The 22409-nt window shown below is 51.1% G+C and overlaps 2 protein-coding genes across 5 annotated transcripts in view; both read right to left on the bottom strand.

Moving 5' to 3' along the window:
• Positions 1-2215, bottom strand: part of NAPA (NSF attachment protein alpha) — a 30500-nt gene extending 28285 nt beyond the window's left edge. Inside the window, exon 1 of the mRNA XM_001503216.7 lies at positions 1803-2215. Within this exon, the coding sequence (XP_001503266.1) occupies positions 1803-1900 (98 nt within the window). The 5' untranslated portion in view covers positions 1901-2215. The remainder of the gene's footprint in view (positions 1-1802) is intronic.
• A 3642-nt stretch (positions 2216-5857) lies between these two features.
• ZNF541 (zinc finger protein 541) overlaps positions 5858-22409 on the bottom strand; it is a 38320-nt gene continuing 21768 nt past the window's right edge. For all 4 annotated transcript variants that reach the window (XM_070223103.1, XM_023650005.2, XM_023650004.2 and 1 more), the window contains exons 8-17: positions 22003-22176; positions 20745-21069; positions 17780-17843; positions 17017-17159; positions 16521-16624; positions 15675-15750; positions 15029-15117; positions 7054-7194; positions 6694-6875; positions 5858-6580 (exon numbers count right to left, since the gene is read on the bottom strand). In XM_070223103.1, coding sequence (XP_070079204.1) covers positions 6418-6580; positions 6694-6875; positions 7054-7194; positions 15029-15117; positions 15675-15750; positions 16521-16624; positions 17017-17159; positions 17780-17843; positions 20745-21069; positions 22003-22176 — 1461 coding nt within the window. In that variant the 3' untranslated portion in view covers positions 5858-6417. The remainder of the gene's footprint in view (positions 6581-6693; positions 6876-7053; positions 7195-15028; positions 15118-15674; positions 15751-16520; positions 16625-17016; positions 17160-17779; positions 17844-20744; positions 21070-22002; positions 22177-22409) is intronic.

A 22409-nucleotide genomic window follows, 5' to 3' on the forward strand; every position in this document is an offset into this window, starting at 1 on the left:
AACCTTACCTTCCCAGCCCAGGGGCACGTGTCTCGGCGGCTGACTTAGCTGCTCCCTCCCAGCACAGTCCAAGAGGACACTAACCCCCAGTCCAAAGGGACCAGAAACCAAAAACTACCCAGGAAAACCAGCACCGAGAATGGAGCTCTTGGCACCACCCCAAAACAAGGCACCTGAACCTCTCCCCTCGTGAAGGAAGCAAAACACGCACCAGCCCTCTCTCCACTCGAGACCCTAAAACAAAACATTCCTCACCCACTCAATGCAATGCAGCAGCCCCAGTGCTTCTCCACACCCGGAATCCTCAGCCACGTGATTCAAGTTCTTTTCCTAAACACTGTCCAACATCAAACAACCAGGGGCGGCTCCACGTCCTCCCCTGGAAAGAACCACCTGCTTCTTCATTTCTCACCACCCTCCGACACCGTCTCTCCTGGCCCTCCGGCCCGCCTCCCAACCCCCTCCGCAGCCTCCTGGCAGACTCTCCCGTCCGCAGCCTTCCCCAGTCTCTGCCTCTCCCTGCTGCCAGACTCCACGCTGCACCTGCGCCACCGTTCTCCCTAACTCTCCACAAAGCCCCCAGTCCCTCTGGGTCTCCGCCAGTCCCAAAGACAGCACAGCCTCTCCAGTCCCGTCCAGCTCTCTGCTTCCTCTGCCCCGAGCCTCAAGCCCCTCCCCTAACCCTACTAAGTTCCCAGGGCCGCGAGTCCCTGTCCCACAACCTCTCAGCTCCTCCCTCCTCGGACCCCTCCTTCCCTGTTCCTCACCAGGCCCGCAGAGGCTCCACACCTGTTTCCTTCCTGGAAGTAGAAGTGATAACAGCTAACACTCGCAGAGCATTACCTGCATGCCAGGCTCAGTTCTAAGCACTTTACGATCCTAGCATCAAATATCTGAGACAGGTTTTACCAACGATCCCCTCTAACAGGGAAATTAAACAACCCACCCGAGGTCGTGAAGCAGCAGAGCCACTCTTCAAACCTGGGCTTCTGGCACTCCCAAGCCACTAAGAGTCCTCCAAGGTTGGTCACCAGAACGACTTTCACGAGCTAACGTGAACTTGATCTGAAATGTCTACCAGACTGTCGGCTAATTCTGTCTCCCGGCCCCGCGCAGGCCCTAGTCTCAACAGCCGGTCGTCCTGCTCACACGCCCCATCCCCACTCCACGACCACACATTGTGCTTTCTGCCCCTTTGGGTTTCCTCCTCCTTCTCTCCCTCTTATGGCTCCATCTCCTAAACCCAGCCCCCACCCCACCCCAGCCTCCAGCCCCGCAGCGCAGGCCATCTCCCCCGGGAACATCCGCTCAGCTCTCCATCCACTGTAGGGTCTTCCTACACCGATCTCCATCACCCAGGGCCGCGCTCGCCGCGGGCACCTCCCAGTCCATCACCGCGGGCTCACCCAAACCCACCGCCGCCGGCGCCGGGAAGGCCGACGCGTGCGGGAGGCGCCCCTCGGCCCAGGCCCCGCCACGCCCTTCTGGGACCCTTCAGACAGGCCCTCCCGGAGCTCCAAACGCTTCTCGACCCGTCTTCAGCCTTGGGTCCCCTTCCTGCCGAACGACGGTGTCGCCGCGGCCCGGTGTCCTGGGTCCAGGGCCCCCCCAGCCATCTCAGGCCGTCTCTCCCGACACCGCGTCGCCGCAGCCCGGCCCCGGCCCTCCGCCCGGGTCCCCTCCGCTGCCTGGGACGCTGTCCCCTAGTCCCGGCATCCCCTTCGCCCCGACCCCGCCGCCTCGGGCCGTGACTCAGGCGTCCTCCCAGCCTCGCCCCAGCCGCCCCTCGGCGCCGTTCTCACCCAAAGAGGCCCGAGAAGAAGGACTGCGAGTTCTTCACTTTGCGCTCCGCCTCGGCCAGCAGCGCCATGGCCTCCGCTTCCTTCCCGGAGTTGTCCATGGCGGCGGCAGAAGAACTCAAGAGCCGCCAGACCCCGGCCCTCGGAGGACTCAGCGGCGGCCGAGGGGCGCAGACGGGTCGGGGGAGCTTAGCGGGCTGCGTCGACGTCGCACCGTCGCACGCCCCCTGCGGCCCGGCACCACGTGATGCGCGCCGACCAACTAGCGGCCTCGTAGCTCGGCGCGCGCCCCCCCCCCCCCCGGCCCCGCCCCCGCCTGCCCGGGCGCGCCGCCCCGTGACTCACGGTCTCCAATCGGCGACCCCCTGCCTCGACGCATGCGCACACGTCCGCTTAGGGAGACCCTCTCTCTTCCTGGTGCGCCGTACGACGCCCCACGTGACTCGGCACAAGCCAATGGTAGCTCCCACCGTCAAGGCCCCGCCCAGTGGATGGACTCCTCCACCAATCAGGAGCAGCCTCCGGCCCCGGCGGTCGCTCTCTGCGGCGAACTTGGGCCCTAGTCAGCTGACCGCAGGCCGTCACGTGACAGCACCCGGCCCCTGGCGGAAAGCACGCGCGCCCCGCCCGGGCCTGACAGCTCTTGGCGCAGAGCTTCGTCCCCGCCCCGCGCCCGATCGCGCGTCCGCCTCTCGGGAAGGCCTCGGCGGTGAGAAGGGACCGGTCTGCCTTCTCTTCCGCCCTCTGCCGGCGGGCGCTGACACTGGTTTGGTGAGGCCAGGGGAATACTTGAGGGGCGGTGAAAGAAACGGAGAGCGGACGTCCCCTAACTCTGGTTTCATAAAAAATAGCTGGTGGGAGCGTGTTAAAAATTCAGGTTCGAGCAGGCCTAGTGCTCAGATCTTAGTTTTTAGTACCATTCTCCAATAAAAGGAACCAGGGCCCCTCGGATAAATGGCTGGTTTTAGGACTGGGCAGGAAATGACACAAGATGAGCCTGGAGCACCTTGTAGCGCCAGAGCGCGCGCTCGCTCCCTGTGTCACTCACACACATACACACACACACACACGCGATGCCGTATGTCAAAGAGACACCCGGGCGAACTGAAAGAGCTCCCAATGGCCAAAGCGGGAACGATCTGAGCAACAAACCAAAGGAGTATTGGATCATAACCCAATGTACAAAATATCCATGAGCCTATGCTGATAGAAATGACTGAATAAATAAATGAGGCAGGATAGACAAATACTCCGTGCAGAAGAATTCCAAATAATTTATGTAAATACTCCACCCTCAAGAAGGTGGAGCGTAACTCTTCACTCCTCAAGTGTGGCCTGTGCACAGTGACTTCCGCCGAGTACAGTGTGAGAAGGGAGGCGGGGAACCAAGTTTACAGGGTAGAAACCTGACGAACTGTCAGCCGGGTGACAGAGGTTAACCGCAGCAGTGGGAAGTCCCGCTGACAGCATGCACCCTCAGTAACGTGAAAATGTCATTTCACCTGTGTGCTTTCTCCCAGTCTACTCATGAGAAAAACGTCAGGTCCCACTTGAGGCACATTCTTCAAAATACCTGACCACAACTCCTTTAAACAGTCATCAAAAACAAGGAAAGTCTGAGAAACTGTCACAGCCAAGAGGAGTCTAAGGAGATATCACTACTAAATGTAATGTGGTGTCCTGGGTGGGATCCTGGAACAGAAGAGGGACATTAGGTAAAAACTAAGGAAATCGGGATAAAGTATGGACTTTAGTTAATAATAATGTATGACTAGTGGCTCATTAATTGTAACAAATGTACCATACTAAGGTAAGATGTTAATAATAGGGGAAACTGGGTGTGGGGAGTGTGGGAATTCTCTGTACCATCTTCCCAATTTTCCCATAAATCTAAAAACTATTCTACTAAGAAAGCTGCTTTTAAAAACTTTCAGTTCCAGGTCCTACCCACCATGATTCTGATTCTGAAAGTCTGTGGTGGGGTACACGAGCATTTTTTTACAGGACCCCCAGATGATTACGAAGCAGATAATTCCAGGAGTGCCGCTTGGGAAAATGCTGCTATCTGAGGATGGGCTGGGGGTGGAGGTTGGCTTTGGGAGGGTGGTTAATCCCCAAGAAACCTTCGCCCAGCTCTCTGCTGACATTCAGAGACTCTTCTGCACCACCCACTTGTCGTTGCCACTGTACTCTGACCACAGATCAGGTCGGGGGTAAGTCTGGATTACCACAAGCAGTTTCGGTTCCGTGCCCGTCTAAGCAGGACTATTATAAAAGCTTCCCTTTGTTTTAAGCTGTTAAATTTCAGGATAATTTGTTATGCAGCAATAGATATCTAATATACCACCCAACCATTCAAGCCAGAGTCTTTCATTTACAGAGTCATCAAGCAGAACCTGTTATTTAGGGTGGGACCCAAAGAGTAACGGCAACAGCATGAGTGCTCGCTGCTCATTACACGGTAGCTACTCGGTTCAGGTGGCTACACCCTGCCAAATACTTAATTTCCATTTTCTCATTCCACAGATAGATAAGGGTAGGCATTTTCCATCCCACTTTACAGAATGAGGAAACTAAGGCTCAGACAGGGAAAGTGACTTGCCCAAGGTCACAAAGAAGAGGAGCCAGAATGTAAATTCTGGTTCATCTGACGCCTGCGCCCTTTCTCTTAACCACAATGCCCCAACGGCTTCAAACTCCACTTCCTCCTCTGCTCCTCCTCCCTCCTGAGCTGGAAGATTTACTTAGCTGAAGTGTGGCCCCTCTGGGAAACCTCGTGACACTAACCCCCCCTTCACCCCGCCGGTCCCTCAGAACACAGCACTCGCTGTCGTAGACACAGTCACGCCTCGATGCAATGAGTCCTCTGACGTGTCCCCGTCTTCTCCATCTGAGGTAAGGGCATCTACTCGGCTGCGCAAACCCAAACCTACCACGCCAGCCTTGATCTGTCCTTCCCCGTGACCTGTGACGCATCACCGGGTCTGAGGCTACTTGTAAGATGCGTCCCTAATCCCCGAGTTTCTGTCCCTCTTCACTGCGACCCCAGGCCACGGTCACCTCACCATAAAGCCTTCCATCTACTATGCGGGCCTGCACTCTAGCCTCCTCCAGCCTCCACACGGCGGCCAGGCAGCTCAACACCCTCCGTTCGCCAGAGTTTGCACTTTTCCAGGCCACAGCCTGGGATCCAGATCTCCTTCCCTGGCCGTCCACCTACTGCCAGCTGCCACACCCTGTCACTCCCTGGGGACTTGGCCCCCGGCTTTATTTTCTTCATGTCTCTTTGTGGCGAACACCAGGTCTGCCTACCCATTTCTGTTTCCTCTTCTCTTCCTGGCCAACAGAATTCCAGTTTTGATCCAGGTGGCCACGGACTTGAGGGGGCACCTGTTTCTTCCCAGTCCTGGAGGCCAATCCTGCGCGTCCAGGATAACTGTGGCCATTTCCTGCCTGCCTGCCGGGGATCAGTTTAGAAAGAGCACGGCCTGCAGCTCCAGCTGCTGAGACCTGAGGGGCCTTCGGCCGGGGGCTGCTCCCAGCTCTGCTCATTCTTGAGGAGGGACCCGAGGGAGGGAGGGACGTGTGTCTTCCCCGCACCCCGGAAGGTTTAGATGTTGGTGAGCGAGGAGGGGAGTGTTGCTGCTGCGGCAGCCAACACACCGAGGCTGGCCGCTGCTGGTGGTCCTCGGTTTCTCGGCTCAGCCGCTGCCCACGAGACATCCTGATTGCTAAAACCTGTACTGACTCTTCTGTTAACAACTTAGGACCAAACGCCTGCCCACGATTGATAGCTAGAATCACCTTCTCACTTATTTATTACTGCCACCTCCCCGCTCCTAACATGGAAGCTCCATGAGGACAGGGGTTTGTCCTCTGGCGTCACTGTGTCCCCATTGCATGCACCATCTGGCGCATGCCACAGTAGGCCCTTGCTCAATGAGTGAATGGCCCCCAGCTCCTCCAGGGCGGGGACCTGGCTTGCTCGTCTCTTTGGGTCCCGCGAGTGGCAGGGGCTCCAAAGCCTCTGCTGGATCAACAGGCCAGGGAAACCAGGAGACAGCTGCTCAAGAACCCAATTTAATAAGATTTCCAAGTCGACACGTACAAAAAAAACCTAACAATGTACAAGTCATTGCAAGACTAGGGACTGAATTTGGAATGCAGAGAGACCCCCAAGGTGAGGGGGCCCCAACAGGTTGGAGATCTGAAGGTATTTTCCCACTGATTCTCTATGTCTTGGCTTTATCTAACAAATGGAACAAAACCCTCAAACTGAGCTGAGATTTAAGAGCTCCGCAGATCTAACGTGGTCCCTCCCAGAGCCTCCCTGCCCTGGGAGGAGTGGAATCGAAAGAGGAGAGACTATTAACCTAGAGAGAATGGAGCCTCCGGCACCAGCCGACACGGACTTCACGGATGACCGTGTGCTTCTCCTGCCTATTTGTGACCAAATGCCTGCCATGTGTGCAAGCTGGGCTGACCAGTGGGGGAGAGTTGGGGTCGGGGAGGGCAGAGGGGTGCCCTAAACACCTTGGAGAGGCTGAAGGGAGATGTGACGTGACAGGGCTGGAGGTCCCCTCCGCGACCGGATGCCTCGCCCGGCTGCCAGCCGGAGTCACCACTGCAGGGGCCCGATGTCAGCCCCGATCTCCTCCTCCTCCTCCTCCTTCAGCTGGAAGGGCTTCACCGGCCACTTCACCCTGACGATGGGCTCCACGTGGTCCTGAAGCCGGTGCCGTTTCATGTGGGCGTTTCGACTCTTGATCTTGTCAAACACCCTAGGAGTCACCCGGGGACAGGGGTCAGAGCAGGGGCAGGCAGGTCGCCCTGAGGGCAACCGCAGGGGGCTGAGGGCGGGCTGTCGTGAGCACTTCGCGGAAAGGGCCGGTACCTCTCACACTCTCGGCAGGGAAAGACGCCCTGGCCCTCCACGCTCCCCGATGGCTCTGGGGTCCGCTTGGGGCCAGTGTTTGGGCAGGAGTTGAGGATGGACTCCCTCTTGTAGCTCTTGGTCTTTATCTTTAACTCAGAGGGTGGACGGTGGCTGGGTCTCTCCCGAGGGCTGCAAGTGACCTGTAGGGGGCAAAAACAGCGTTAAGGGCAAAAGCCCTTCTAAGGGAGATGCCGGGATCCAGGGCACCGACATCCTCTGCAGGAAAGCCCCTCCCATGGGGCGCCCTCCCCCAGCCGGCGACTTGGATGGGCAGTGGGCCTTGGATCAGCGCTGGACCCCAGACCCCAGACCGTCTACCTTTGCTTCTGTCCTGTCCACCTCATCCGAATCTCTCTTGACTCTCTTTTCCAGCCCGGGAGCTCGGCTGCAGTCAAACTTGATCATTTTCTTCCAGATGTAATAATACTCAACACACTGGGCTACAGTCTTCGTCTGGATCTAGTGAAAGGACACAGAAGCCAGCTGTGGGCAGCGGCTCACAGCATCCACGAGTATCGCAGTGGACCCCAAGTCCCCTCCCCACGGGGCCAACACCACTTTTTGAAAGCCCTCCTGAAACATCTTTCCCCTCTGGCTTGGCGTGCCCCTTTGCTACAAGGGGCGGAGAATCACAGAGTCCTCCCGGGTGATGAGGGTGTTCAGAGCGAAAGCACCGTGACCAACGCCATCTCAGCTCTGCAGGCTCTGAACAGCAAGCCCACCCCAGGAATCCTTCCCCATGGGAAGATGCACACGAAGGAATGCCACAGGGACGCTCACGGTGACATCAGGCCTGATGGCCACAGGTTTACCAACAGGGGCTAATTAAAGCAGAAGGCCGTCATGCAGTGGACCACACAGCCTTTGCAGCAGCTAGGCAGAGCCCCAGAGGGCTGAGCAAAGTGGCCCACGAGCGTAGGGGGAGGTTCTGAGAGCACGGCTGGATCCGAGGGCGTTTAGAGCCTGCCATTTGCTCTTCCTTCCACTAAGAAGTGAGCCCATTAACGACAACTTCTGTAAAATCAAGAAGGATGGGACAGTTTAATTGTTCTAGGAAGAAAATTTCTCAGGAAAATTAAGCTGGCCATTTAACATCAGGAGCTCACTTTAGAGAACATTTTCTCCACGTGGATTTCTTTCAGCTTCGTGTGTATTCACAATCTGGGAGTCAAAACAGTACATCCTCTGCCTGCCTAAGAAATATCACTAGGTTTGAAAAGAAAGTTGGGCTTCTGCTTCTAAAGAAGATGGAGCAGCAGGAACCAGATTTACCCTCCCATCCACAACAGTGAAAACAAACAGTCCAAACACATGAGACAACGGTGGGTAAGACACTAGGCATCAGCCAGGGGAGGGGGATCCAGGCAGAGCCCAGTGGACTCCCTGAGTTGAGATGGAGTGGAGCATCTGGGGAGACCAAGGTGGTGAGAGTCACAGGACGAAGTGCGGCAGAGGAGAGAGCCGCACAGAAGAAGGGCTCCAGAGACCTGGAGAGAGCTCTCCTCGAGTTCTGCCAAGTGCTGACCAGCCCGTGCTTTGAAGAGACTGCCCACCGCTGGGTAAAGAACCATCCAAAAGGATCAGAGGGAAAGGTGTCTGTCGCTCACACATGGCTGGGAACGTGTCTGCTCCCACCAGCCGGGGGGCACACCTCATAGTCCAGGGGGCATTGGCAGAGGAATGAGAGGGGTTTTGCCTCAGTAATGAGGAATGATTAGACCTAGACAAAAAACTGTTCTGGGCCCATCTAAAAAAAAAAAATCTAAAAGCAATGCCCAAAAGGAAGAGGCTGTTTTCAAGTACCTGTGTTCTAGAACATAGTTCAAGAATATTTATAAGAACACAAAAATATCCAGCACCCAACGAGCTAAAATTCACAAGGCCTGCAACCCAGTGAAAGATGACCAGGCACGCAAAGAAGCAGGAAAATATGACATACGATGGGGGGACAAAATCAACCCAGAACAGATACATATGTTAGAATGAGCAGGGAAGGACATTAGACTGTATAATATATGTTTAAAAAACTAAGTAGAGACATGGAAGATAGAAAAGAGACACAAATAGAACTTCTGGAGATGAAAACTACAATGTCTGAGATGAAAGCTACACTTGATGAGATTAATGGCAGATTAGACACTGCAGAAGGAAAGATTAGTGAACTTGAAGACACAGCAACAGAAGCTACAGAAAATGAAACACAGAGAGAGAGAAAAAAATCAATAAAAATGAAGAGTATCAATGAGCTGTGGGACAGTTACAGGAAGCCTGACACACATCTCCTCGAAGGAGAAGGGAGGGACAGAAGAAATATGTGAAGAAATTAGGCTGATTTTCCCCAAATTTAATGAAAACTATAAATCCACAGATCTAAGAAGCTCAACCAACCCCAAGCACAAGAAAAAAAATGAAGAAAACCACACAAAGCACATCATAATCAAAATGCTCAAAACTAGTGATAAAGAGAAATTCCTACAGCCAGCCAGCCAGAGAAAAAAGACACATTATAAACAGAGGAACGCAAAGACAAAGAAATCAGAAGATTTCTTGTTGGATACAATAAAAGCCAGGAGAAAATAGAGGAACATCTTTATTACTGAAAGAAAAAAACTGTCAGGCTAGAATTCTATACTTAGCAAAAGATCTTTCAAAAATGAAGGCAAAATACTCTTTTAGACTTACCAAAGCTGGAAGAATTCATTACTAGCAAACCTGTGCTACAAGAGATGTTAAAGGATTTACATTTACTTTCTTCTGGAAAATGACACTAGATGGAAATATGGATCTACACAAAGGAATGCAGAGCAATGAAAATGGTAACAATGTGGGTAAATACACATGACTTATTATTTAAATTTCTCCAAAAGACAAGTGACTGTTTAAACAAAAGCACTGATAACATATTGTGGGGTTATAACGTACGTAAAACGAAATGCGTAACAGCAACAGGATAAAGGTCAGGAGGGGAAGTGGAAGCACGCTGCTGTAAGGTTTTCCTTCTGCACGTGAAGTGGTATCAAACTCTTGAAGGCAGACTGTGATAAGTTAATGATACAATAAACTATAAACCCAAAAGCAACCACCAAAATAAAGAGTTACAGACAGTACGCAAACAAAGGAGATAAAACAGAACCCTAAAGTTTACTACATTAATCCAAAAGAAGGCAGAATAAGTGGGTACGGAAGTAAGAAGAGATGAGACAAACTGAAAAGAAACAGCAAGATGATGGACTTCTTCTAACCACTTCAACATCACACTCAGTGTGAACGGTGTAGACACCCCAGTTAAAAGGCCGACTATTTGACATGGAATAAAAAAGCAACACCCCAACACATGCTCCTTACAAGAACACACTTTAAATAAAAAAACAAATAGGTTGAAAGTAAGGGGATGAAAAAAGATATACATGCAAACACCCATCATAAGGAAGCTGGAGGGGCTGGCTCTATTAATATCAGAAAATATAGATTTTAGAGCAAAGAGTAACACCAGGGATAAACAAAATCATTTCATAATGATAAGACGGTAAATTAATCAAGAGGACATAAGAATCCTAAATGTTTATGCTTCTAAATAGGAGCTTCAAAATACATGAAGTAAAAACTGACAGAACTGCAGAGGGAAACAGACCCACAATTACAGCCAAATATTTTAGTATCTCATTCTCAATAATTGCTAGAACAAGTTGACAGGAAACGTACGGAAGACCGGAACCACACTGTCAGCCACCCTGAACTGACGTTTTAGAAAGATCTTGAACAAAACAGCAAAATACACTTTCCATGAGTGCACTCAGATCTTTTACCGAGATGTAGACCGTGTTCTGGGCCATGAACAAGGGTCAAGAAACTTAAAATGATTCAAGTCATACAAAGTATCTCTCTGATCACAATGACATTCAATTAAAAATCAATAACAGAAGAGACGTGGAAAATCCTCAAATATTTGGAGCCTAAATAACACACTTCTAAATAACTCATAAGTCAAAAAAGGAATGAAAAGGGAAGTGAAAAAGTATTTTGAACTGAATAAAAATGAAAATCCAACACACCAAAATTTATCAAAGCAGTATTGTGAGGGCAATTTATAGCACTAAACACCTGTATCAGGGAAGAAGAAAGGTCTCAAATCTATGACCTCAGCTTCCACCTTCGGAAACTAAAAAAAGAGCAAATGAAACCCAAAGCAAGCAGAAGAAAGGAACCAATAAAGAGCAGAGCAGAAATCAAGTATTTATTTATATATTTTTTAAAGATTGGCACCTGAGCTAACATCTGTTGCCAATCTTCTTTTTTCTTTTCTTCCTAAAGCCCCCCAGTACACAGTTGTAGATTCTAGTTGTGGGTCCTTCTGGTTGTGGCATGTGGGACGCCGCCTCAGCGTGGCCTGATGAGCGGTGCCACGTCAGCACCCAGGATCCGAACTGGCCAAACCCTGGGCTGCTGAAGTGGAGTGCGTGAACTCAACCACTCAGCCATGGGGCCGGCCCCCAGAAATCAACTAAATAGAAAATATCAACATAACCATAAGCTGGTTCTTTGAGAAAAATCAATAAAATTGATAAGCCTCTAGCCAGAGTGATCAAAATAAAAAGACAAATGACTAATATCAGGAGTCAGGTGACATCACTATAGTCTACACACACAAAAAGGATAATATGAGGATATTATGAACTGTATGCTAATATATCATCAACTGAGAAGAAATGTACAAATTCCTTGAAAGACAAAAACTACCAACAATCACTCAAGAAGACATTGATAGCCTGAATAGCTCTACATCTGGTAATAAATTGAATTTGCAGTTCAAAACCTTCCCACGAAGAAAACTCCAGGCTTAGGTAGCTTCACCACCAAACATTTGCGGAAGAAATGAAACCAGTTCTAAACAAACTCTTCCAAAAAACTGAAGCAGAGAGAACACTTCCAACTCATTCCGTAAGGACACTGTCACCCTGACAGCAAAGCCAGATGATAATATGACAAGGCAAGAAAGCTACAGACCAACATCCCTCAGGAACATGGATGAAAAATTCTAAACAAAATTTTAACAAACAGAATCCAATAATATATATATAAAAAGGACAATATACCATGACCAAGTGGAACTCATCCCAGAAAGGCAAGTTTGGTTTAACATCAAAAATCAATGTAGTTCATCATAGGAAACTAAAAAAGAACAACCATACAAGCATCTCAAAAGATGCAGAAAAAGCATCTGATACAATCCAGTATCCACTGCTGACATAAACTCCCAGCAAGCTAGGAATAAAAGGAACCTCTTCAACCTGATGAAGGATTTCTACAGTAAACCTACAGCTAACATCATACTTAAGAGGTAAAAGACCGAATGGCTTCCTTTCGAAGATCATAAACAAGACAAGGATGTCCACTCTCGCCATTTCTACTCGAAAGTGTACTGGCGGCTAATGAGCCAAGAAAAAACTGAAGACATCCAGATTGGAGAGGAAGAAAAAAAACTCTATCTGCAGCTGACATGATTGTCTATGTAGAAAATCCAACGGAATCTACAAAAAAGCTACAAAAACTACTAAGTGAGTTTAGCAAGGCTGCAGAACAGATCAATACAAACATCAATTTTATTTCTATACACACAAGCAACAAACTATTGGAAATCAAAATAAAAAAGGACCTTCTATGACAGCACAGAAATCAGAAGTACTTAGGAATAAATCTGACGAAAGGTGTGCAGCATCTGTATGCTGCAAACTTCCAAACATTGCTGAGAGAAATTAAGGATTTAAATAACTAGAGAGGTTATGCCTTGTTCCTGGGGCAGAAGACGCAATATTGCTATGATGTCAGTTCTCCCCAACTGATCATTGATAGACTCAACACCGTGTCCATCGAAATCCCAGCAGAGCTGAAGTTTTTTTAAAGAAACTGACAAACGAATTCTAAAATTCCTATGGAAATGTAAAGGACGTAGAATAAAACAAACAACTTTGAAAAAGAATAACAAAGTCGAAGGACTAACATTTTCTGATTTCAGGACTTCTTAGAAAACTCCAGTAATAACGACAGTGTGGTAATAGCTTATGGTAGACAAATGGATCAATGGAACAGAACAGAGTCCAAAACAGACCCGTACGTATATGGCCACCTGACATTTAACAAATGTGGAAAGGCAACTGAGTGGATAAAATATGGTTTTTACAACAAAAGGCACCGTAACAATTAAATATCCACATGGAAAAAATGAACTTCTATCTATTCCTTGTAGCCCATACAAAAATTAACCCAGAATGGATCACAAATCTAAATGTGAAACCTAAAATGATAAAACTTCTAGAAGAAGATGTAGGAGAAATCTTTGTGACCTGGAGTCAGGCAAAGATTTCTTAGATATGACACCAAAAGCATGGTCCATAAAAGAAAAATTAATAAGTTGAACTCAAAATTAAATTTTTTTCTTCAAAAGACATTCCTAAGAGACTGAAAAGCTGTAGATTTGGAGAAAATATTTGCAAAGCATATATCTGGATAAGGGACTTGTGTCCAGAACAAATAAAGATCTCCTACAACTCAAAAAGACACCAACACCCCAACAAAAACACAGGCAAAAGCCGTGAACAGACACCTCAGCAGGGAAGGCCCACGGCAAATAAGCACATGAACAGATGCTCAGCATCATTAGTAATCAGGGAAATGCACTGAGATACCACACACTCATTAGAACGGCTAAAATTAAAAAGACCGACCACATCAAGTGTTGACGAGGGCGTGGAGTAACTGGAGCCCGCGTACCCGCTGGTGGACATGTGCAATGGCACAACCACTTTGGAAAACAGATTGGCAGTTTCTTAGAAAGTTAAACATATACCTGCCCTATGGTCCACTCGTTCCCCGTAGGTATTTACCCCTGGAAAAAGTACATATCCATATAAAGACTTGTATGCAAATGTTCACGGCAGCTATATCGTAACTGTCGATCAGTGGAAACCACCCAGATATCCATCGACAGGTGGATGATTAACCTGTGGTGCATCCGCACAATGGAACACTCCTCGCCCATAAAAGGGAGTGAACCACCAGTACACGACAACACGGACGAATCTCGAAATCTCAAAATAATTATGCTGAGTGTAAGAAGCCAGACAGTGCCAATCAATTCATAGTGACAGACAGTAGGTAAGGAGCGGACCAGGGACGGGGCGGGGCAGGAAAGAGGGGTTCCCAAGGGGCAGGAGGAAACTTCGAGGGGGATGGATGCGTTCATTATCTTGGTTGTGGTGATGGTTTTACAGGTGTACGAATATGTCAAGACATCAAATCTTACACTTCGATTATGTACAGTTTTGTGTACATCAAGTTACAAAAAGAACAAAAAAAATCAGTAAGACATTAAATGTAGTGTGAGCTCACCCTTTTCTGAGTACCTGCATCTACGAGTGCAGCCGGCCGGGGGGTCTAGTGGTTAGGATTCGGGGCTCTCACCCTGGCCTGGGTCCCCTTCCCAGTCAGGGAACTGGCAGGACAGCGGCCGCTGCGTGTGGCTGTGATGCTGAAAGCTGTGCCCCTGGGATTTCAAACACCAGCAGGGCCCCCATGGTGCACAGGTTTCAGCGGAGCTTCCAGAGTAGACAGACCAGGAAGAGGGACCCGGGCACCCACTTCCGAGGAAACTGGCCATGAACACCCTGTGAACAGCAGCGGAGCGTGTCTGATGGAGGCTGGGGGGGAGATGGTGGCGCAGGGCTCCACTCTGTTGCACACAGGGTTGCCGGGAGTCAGAATCGACTTGACGGCATTAATCCAACCCAATATATGTGTGTAACACCTGTATGGGCAGCAGCCTGAAGTGTACAGCCAAACAGTGGGAAGTCGGTCAGAAGCAGGGCTGCGGGGAGGGACGTGGAGGGCTTTATTCTGAGCACGTGATGCATTTCTGTACTTTTTGGACTTGCTCACAACCAGGGCTTTTTTTTGGAGGAAGACGGGCCCTGCGCTAACTACTGCCAGTCCTCCTCTTTTTGCTGAGGAAGACTGGCCCTGAGCTAACATCTGTGCCCATCTTCCTCTACTTCACATGTGGGACGCCTACCACAGCATGGTGTGCCAAGCGGTGCCATGTCCGCACCTGGGATCCGAACCAGCGGACCCCGGGCCGCCAAAGCAGAACGTGCGCACTTAACCAGTGTGCCACCGGGCTGGCCCCAACCAGGGCGTTTTAAATGCATTAACTGCTTACAGTGGGAGCAGAGCGTGCCCTGACAGCCCTCTGCTCCAACTCCGCTCGGCTGTGGGAGGCGCCCGCCCCCGCTCGCCTTACCGTCTTGTGTATCAAGTAGAAGTCCTTCTTGTGGGCACAGAACGCCTTCTTAAAGAGCCTCTTCTCTATGGGCGTCCAGATGTCCGAACCTAGCGGAGAAACAGCCAAGAGAGGGGAGGACGTTTCTCCTTCAGGGACTGCAGCCCCGGCTGAAATGCAGGCCACTCATCTTTTCAAAGCTGCCGCTACCGAGAGCCGGTGAGGTGCCGAACATTCTGCGAAGCCCCGAACCTGCTTTATTTCATACAACCCTCACAACCACCTTAGCAGGTCGGAACCATTACTGTCCCCACTTTACAGATGAGGCTCCCACCACTTAACGGTCTCGCGAAGGGCAGGCGGGGGCCCCGGGCTGCCTGACTCCCGGGCTGCTGTGCTCAGACGCTGAACCTGAGCCTCCACCTCCCTGGGGCCAGGAGCACCCCCTTCCTGGAGGGCAGGGCCCCCTCGGAGACCCCTGGTAAAGGGGACGGTGGGATCCAGCTAGAAGAGAACTGCGCCCCCTGGGTTGCCCTGGAGAGGATGAGCCCTCCGGAAAGGCCGGAAGCCCCGAGAGAACTCCGAGAGGCTCAGGCAGAGCTTGAGACTGATGGTCACCAGGGGTCTCAGCCGGGCGGCGCCCAGGCCGCAGCCTTGCTCCAGTCACCTGTGTAGCGGTAGTCGGTGAGGGGGTGCGTCCGCGGCTTCTGCGGTCCTCTCAGTAAGAGGGTCTCCAGGGCAACCTGGAACAAGAGGAGGTCAGGCCACCAACCGGGGGAGGGCGGGGAGGGCGCGGCCCACCTTCATCCTCTCCTCATTCAGTAGCGCCCTCCCTAAAGCCTGCCCTCCCCCGGGGCCACCCCAAGTGCCTGTGAGCTGTCTGAGGCACACGGACTTCACCGCTAGGCGTACCGCCACACGCAGCTGCCATCACTTTTTCAAAGCAAGAGCTTCTCGATGAAGGAAGCGGCGTGTGCGTCTATTCTGGCACGAGCTCCTCGCTTCATCAGGGACCAGTCTGGAGGAGCACCGCCCTTGCCCCATCTTCACAGCACTAATCATTATCTGACAATTTTTTTAATACTTTTTTTCTTTTTTTTACAGGGGAAGATTCACCCTAAGCTAACATCTGTTGCGAATCTTCCTCCTTCTTCTGTTGCATCACAGGTTTTCACACGTGGGTTTTTAATCAAAACCATAAAGCTCAGGAAATAAACCAGATTATTGCAGGACCTAGGCTGGGTCTACTGGGTTCCCCCTGAGATATGTGCTCTGTTGTCGCCCCAGTGAAATAACTGGCTGGCTGAGGCCATGTCAGTGCATTTCCCCTCCAGTTCACAAGGACCATGCCAATCCCAAAGCCAGGGGGAGAAGAATGGGGGGGCTTCTTTCAGTTTTCAGTGACTGCAAACCCCCAAGCAGATGGCACATGGCATGCACCCAGAGCCCCCAGCCCCAGGAGAGCAGGGAGCTGCCCCAGGCGCCCCGAGCCCTGGCCCTGCCACCGCCTCACCTGAACGTTGCCGTGGGCTTCGTGCAGACAGTGCAGAGCGAGCTCCAGGTTGGTGCCCCCGCCGGGCATCACACTGGAGCAGGCCACGTTACAGAGCTCAGTCACTGTGTTTCCAGCGATCGGTCCCACCAGAGTGTGAGGGAGAGGAGACAGAGGGAGTGAGCGAGGGCCAGGAGGAGACATCCCCAATAGCAGGGGCACAGGGGGGAGGGTCCTTGTCACCATCTCCCTCACATCTCGTTGATGGCAGGCTGAGGGAAGGGAGGGACAAGGAGGAAGGGCAGAAACTCTGCTCCTGGCACCTGCTCTGGACCAGCTACTGTGTGAGATGGCGGGGGGGGGGGTGGTGGGAGAAGGCAGCACGGGAGGAGCAATATGGGGCCAAGGACTAGCTCCCCCCGGGGACGGTGCTCCCTGGTCAAGGCAAGAACTGGGAGGAGAAACCCCGTGGAGATGGAGGGGGAAGCAGGGGCCTTGGGAATCTGGCCTCAGCCACCTCTATCCTGCGTTTCTGGGTTGGTCATCACATCTCCCCATGGCTTCCAGACCAGAGAAGCGACATGCTCATCAATTCCAGCCCGCGATCTCTCCTGGAGCTCTGGGATCTCCGCCTGAAACCGGCTTCCTATGTTGATGTGTCTAAAAGGAGGCCACACACACACAGGCACGCAACACATACAAATGTGACTAAGACGGGAAATAAGAGAGACACGTGTGCTGTGCCCTGCTCTCCGGCCACAGCCCCATTCTATGGAAGCCCTGCGCCATCTCTCAGATGCACTGGGTGGTCATCACCCCTGCCAGACACAGGCAGGCATTCCAGAAACCTGTTGAAGGATGTTTCCTTCCTCCAGTTTTCTTTATCACTAAATTTCTGGCCTCAGGTGTTTCGCTTGGGGTCCCGGACGGGGGGTACCTGCTGACACCTGTCACACTTCTACATCCACAGCCACGCCCCTCTAACCACGTTCTATGGACGCTCACGAGTCTCACGCTGTGCCATCAAGCCTACCTGGAACCTCCCGGGAAGTCTGTCCCTCATGGGCCCAACTCTGGTCTATCTGGACAGAGGAATATTGAGAGAACTTCCCACATATACCTGGAGAAACCCACCACCTCTCTCCTGGGGAGGCTCGGTTACTAGACCTCATCCCCCTGGGATGAAGGAGCCCTTGGGAAAAGTGACGCTGGAATGCAAGGAGGGTGAAAGTGTCCCCACTTTGGGAGGACCCTCAGGTTCTAAGTCTGTTCCAACTCACGGTTCAATGCTGATCTTAGTGTCGTCCTTCACCACACAGATGCCAAAAGAGCCATCCATTTGACCTAGAAAACACACAGTGAAAATCCTCAAGAAGACTGACTAGAAGGGATCTGCAGGGCCCCTTCTGCCTGCCTTCACAGGGCAGCTGAAAGCAGACTCTTTCAGGTTATACGGTATGCAGGTTCCTCAAAAAATTAAAAATAGAACTGCTCAATGATCCGGCCATCCCACTTCTGGGTATTTATCCCAAAGACCTGAAATCAGGATCTCGAAGAGATGTTTGCACTCCCATGTTCCTTGCAGCATTATTCACAATAGCCAAGATGTGGAAACAACCTAAGTGTCCACTGACGGGTCAATGGATAAAGAAGATGTGATGTATACATACAACGTAATACTAATTAGCCTTAAAAGAGAAAACTTCGCAATATGCAACAACACGGATGCACCTTGAGGACATTATGCTAAGTGATAAGCCAGTCACAGAAAGAGAAATACTGCACGATTCCACTTCCATGAAATACGTCAAGTAGTCATATAATCAAAGAATGGAATGGCGGTTGCCAGGGGCTGGGGGCGTGGGAAATGGGGAGTCACTAACCAATGGGCATGAAGTTTCAGTGAAGCAAGAAGAAGCAGCTCTAGAGATATGCTGTGCAAGGCTGTACTTGTAGTCACAATTCTGTATTGCACACTTAAACATCTGTTAACAGGATAGATCTCATGTTAACTATTATCACAATAAAATAAAATTTAAAAAAAGACTGCATGGAAGGGGGATAGGACTTCTAAAAAATGAATAATAAGGAACTCAGCAAAACAACAAAGTAGCTGATGAAAATTCTATTAAAAAACAGTAAGTTAAAGTCTCTGGAAGTTGTCCTAAAGGCATACAGCATTTTAAGAAATACTCAAGAAAATCAACTAAACCTTGGTAAGAACAGTGAGATTCTGTGGCAACTGCGCTGTGACGCGCGCCCGCATCCACCCAGCCCCCAGCTCTGCGTAACAGCTCTACCCAGAGTGCTCCACTCCAGGCAAGGGAGCCAAGAAGACAGGGGTCCCTCTCTCCCCAGCTCTCATGCTTAAAGAATGAAAGGAAGGTATAGTAAAATTTCTCATCAAAGAGAGAATACCATTAAGAGACAGAAGTCATAAAGAGAGAACCAAATGGAAACTCTGGGGTTAAAAAAGTACAATAACCAAAATGAGGCTCAACAGGAGATTTGGGGCAGCAGGAGAAATGATCAGCAAAGTTGGAGACAGATGAAGAGAGATTATGGAATCTGACGAACAGAGAGAAAAGAGAATGAAGGAAAATGAAGAGAGAAATGGGGGACATCATTAAGTGCATCAACATACGTGTAATGGGACTACTAGAAGGAAGGGAGAAAGGGACAGGAGAGTATTAAAGTACTAATGGCTGAAAACTTCCCAAATTTGATGAAGAACAATATACACATCTAAAAAGCTTAAGAACTCCAAGTAGGATAAATACCAAGAGCCCTACATCCAGACACATCATAGGCAAAACGTCAAAAGCCAAGGATGAAGATAAGATCTTGAAAGCAAACAGAGAAAAACAACTCATCACATATGAGGGCACCACCCCCCCCCCCCCCCCCGCCATGAGGTTAACAGCTGACGTCTCATCAGAAATGATGGAAGTCAGAAGGCAGTGGGCTAAGACATTCAAAATGCTGAAAGTAAAAAACTGTTGGGGCCAGCCCAGTGGCATAATGGTTGGGTGCATGTGCTCTGCTTCGGCAGCCCGGGGTTTGCAAGTTTGGATCCCAGACATGGACCTACGCACCACTTGTCAAGCCATGCTGTGGCAGGCGTCCCACATATACAGTAGAGGAAGATGGGCATGGATGTTAGCTCAGGGCCAGTCTTCCTCAGCAAAAAGAGGAGGATTGGCAGCAGTTAGCTCAGGGTTGATCTTCCTCAAAAAAAAAAATGGGCAAAGGTTCTGATAGACACATCTAAGAGGATCTATAAATGGACAATACACATGTGGAAAGATGCTCAACATCATTAGCCATGAAGGAAATGTAAATCAAAACCACAATGAGATACCACTTCACGTCAACGAGAATGATTATAATAAAAAAGACAGACAATAACAAGTATTGGCAAGGATGTGGAGAAACTGAAATTTTCATGTAAGGCTGGTGAAATTTAAAATGGCCCAGCCATTCTGGAAAACAGTCTGGCAGTTCCTTAAATGGTTAAACACAGAGTTAGCCTATAACCTAGCAACTACATTCCTAGGCATATACCCAAGAGAAATGAAAACATGTCCCATAAAAACTTGTGCATGAATATTCCTAACAGCAGTACTTGTAACAGCCAAAAAGTGGAAACAACCCAAATACCCATCAACTGCTGAATGGATGAAATGCGGTATATCCACACAATGGAATATTATTCAGTCATCAAAAAGAATGAAACATCAATACATGCGACAACATGGATGAATCTTGAAAACGTTATCTAAATGAATAAACTACATGCAAACTGGCACTTTATATGATTCCAATTACATGAAACGTCTACAACAGGCAGATGCATAAAGAGAAAAAGTAGATTGGCGGTTGCCCGGGGCTGAGGAGATGGGGGCTACGGGGTGCGTGTGTTGTCTGGTACTGGATACAGTGCTGCTTCTGAGGGTGATGAAAATGCTCTAAAATTACATTGTGTGAGGGGTGCACAACCCCGTGAATATAATTTTTAAAGTGTATACTTTAAGTGGGTGATCCATACGGTATGTGAATTCTCTCTCGATAAAGTTATTTTAAAAATCACTCAAAGGGCAGGTGGAAGAGTGGTCAGGCTAAATGGCCTCATGGTTTTCTTTCGGGCTATAAGGCTCTAAGCGCCTAGAAGACTGCTGGCCGCAGACAGCCCCGGCCCCGGAGGCCCGCCATGGACGCGCAGACGGCCAGCCCAGCCGGACTCACCGCGCAGAGTGCTGAGGAGCTTGTCGGGGCTGGCCGGGGCAGACGCGGCGCAGAGCGTGCTGAAATACAGCCCCGAGCCCTCGCGGATGGGGCTGAGCATGGGGGGTGGCGTGTAGGCCGAGCACTGGAACAGCCCCTTCAGGAGGCGGTCCACCAGGAACACGGGCGAGCGCAGGCAGCTCTGGTGGCAGCCTCCTGGGCCCGGCTCCCCAGGCGCGGAGGGCGGTGGAGGCAGGAACAGCACCTTGGGCTGCGGGCGCTTCTTCCGCCTTCTCTGCTGGCTGCTCTCCTTGCTGTCTCTCTCGTCCCCGTCTTTCTCTTGTCCCTGGAGAAGAAGAGAGTTCACAACCACAGGGCTCACTGGAGGCCTCCTCCCACTCAGCCGTCTTCACGATGGGCCAGATGGGACCAGGGGACTGCCCACAGGACAGAGAGAAGTACGACACGCACACACCTGTGCATCCGCACGGGCAACCTCAGCCAAGGAGGCCGAGCAGGGCCACCGCGCCTGGGCCAGACCCCGGATCCTAAGCCTGGCTACATTCTCGTGCCCACAGCCCCAAGGAGAGGCCCTGACTTGGAGGATCTGGAAACGTGTGAGGCTAAAATTGACCATCAGAGAGAGGGGGCCAGAGACACAGTGCAACAGTGTGACAACATGAAAAACCTCCCCTCAAAATGACAGCAGCTCCCGTGAGATGGACAATGGGATCCAGTCACGGACTCGAGGGGCCTGTGGGTCCACACACTCTGTCCCCGAGTCCAGCACAAGCGTCTCCGGGTGAGATCCTCAGCTCCGGCTGACGGGACTAATGGCCTGAACTTGCGAAACTCACCCCGACGTGGTCTCCCCTCCTGCCAGTCTTCCTCCTCCTCATCCTCCAGGTCTCGGCTCCAACACCCCCTCCTCCAGGAAGCCCTCCCTCACCTCCTCAGGCTGGTCTCCCTCAGGTCCTCTGCACCCCCCAGGCCTGCCCACCCTGGGTCATCATTGTCTGGGGAGGGGTTTGTCTACCCCATTGGACTGTGACCCCCAGCAGGACAGGGCTGGGGCTGCTGTGGTCGCTGCAGAGTTCCTAGCACTGCCCAGCACAGGACTGGGCAAAGGACGCTCAGTGGATGTTGAATGACTGAATGAACGCACAAACCAAGTTCTTCTGGAGTCAGGATCTCCCGTGGTATCTGGTTCGGGGTTTTCCCACAGCTTCCACGGGGAGGTGCGGAACCGGCAGGAAGGAAGGGGCTAGTAAACACCCACCTTGGCCGTGCTCCCCGGGGGTCGGCTCGCTGGAGCCCCAGCCACAGACACAGGGGTCCCCCAAGAGGCTGCGGCTGTGTTGTCCAAAGACTTCTTGGCTCCCGGGGGACTCTGCCCATCCCCCTCTGGCCTCAGCACCTGTCTTGGGGGCTTGCAAAACTCTGTGCCAAACACCTAGACGTGGAGAAGGGATGGCTCTCTCAGAGAAACAGCTGGCAGGGGAAAGACGGGCGGCCTCTGGGCAGCGAGGCTGGGGGCAGGGCCAGGGGAGAGACCGCCCCCTCCGAGCGGCACAGCCCTGACTCCCGGCCCCCTGGCCAGGCTTCCCCCAGCAGGACGTCTCCATCCTGAGACCAGTGACACCCCGCCGCTTCTCCCCTAAGCCTGTCAGAAACTCTGTAAGCAGA

The sequence above is a fragment of the Equus caballus genome, chromosome 10 (genome assembly GCF_041296265.1).
Source record: "Equus caballus isolate H_3958 breed thoroughbred chromosome 10, TB-T2T, whole genome shotgun sequence".
Taxonomy (NCBI): domain Eukaryota; kingdom Metazoa; phylum Chordata; class Mammalia; order Perissodactyla; family Equidae; genus Equus; species Equus caballus.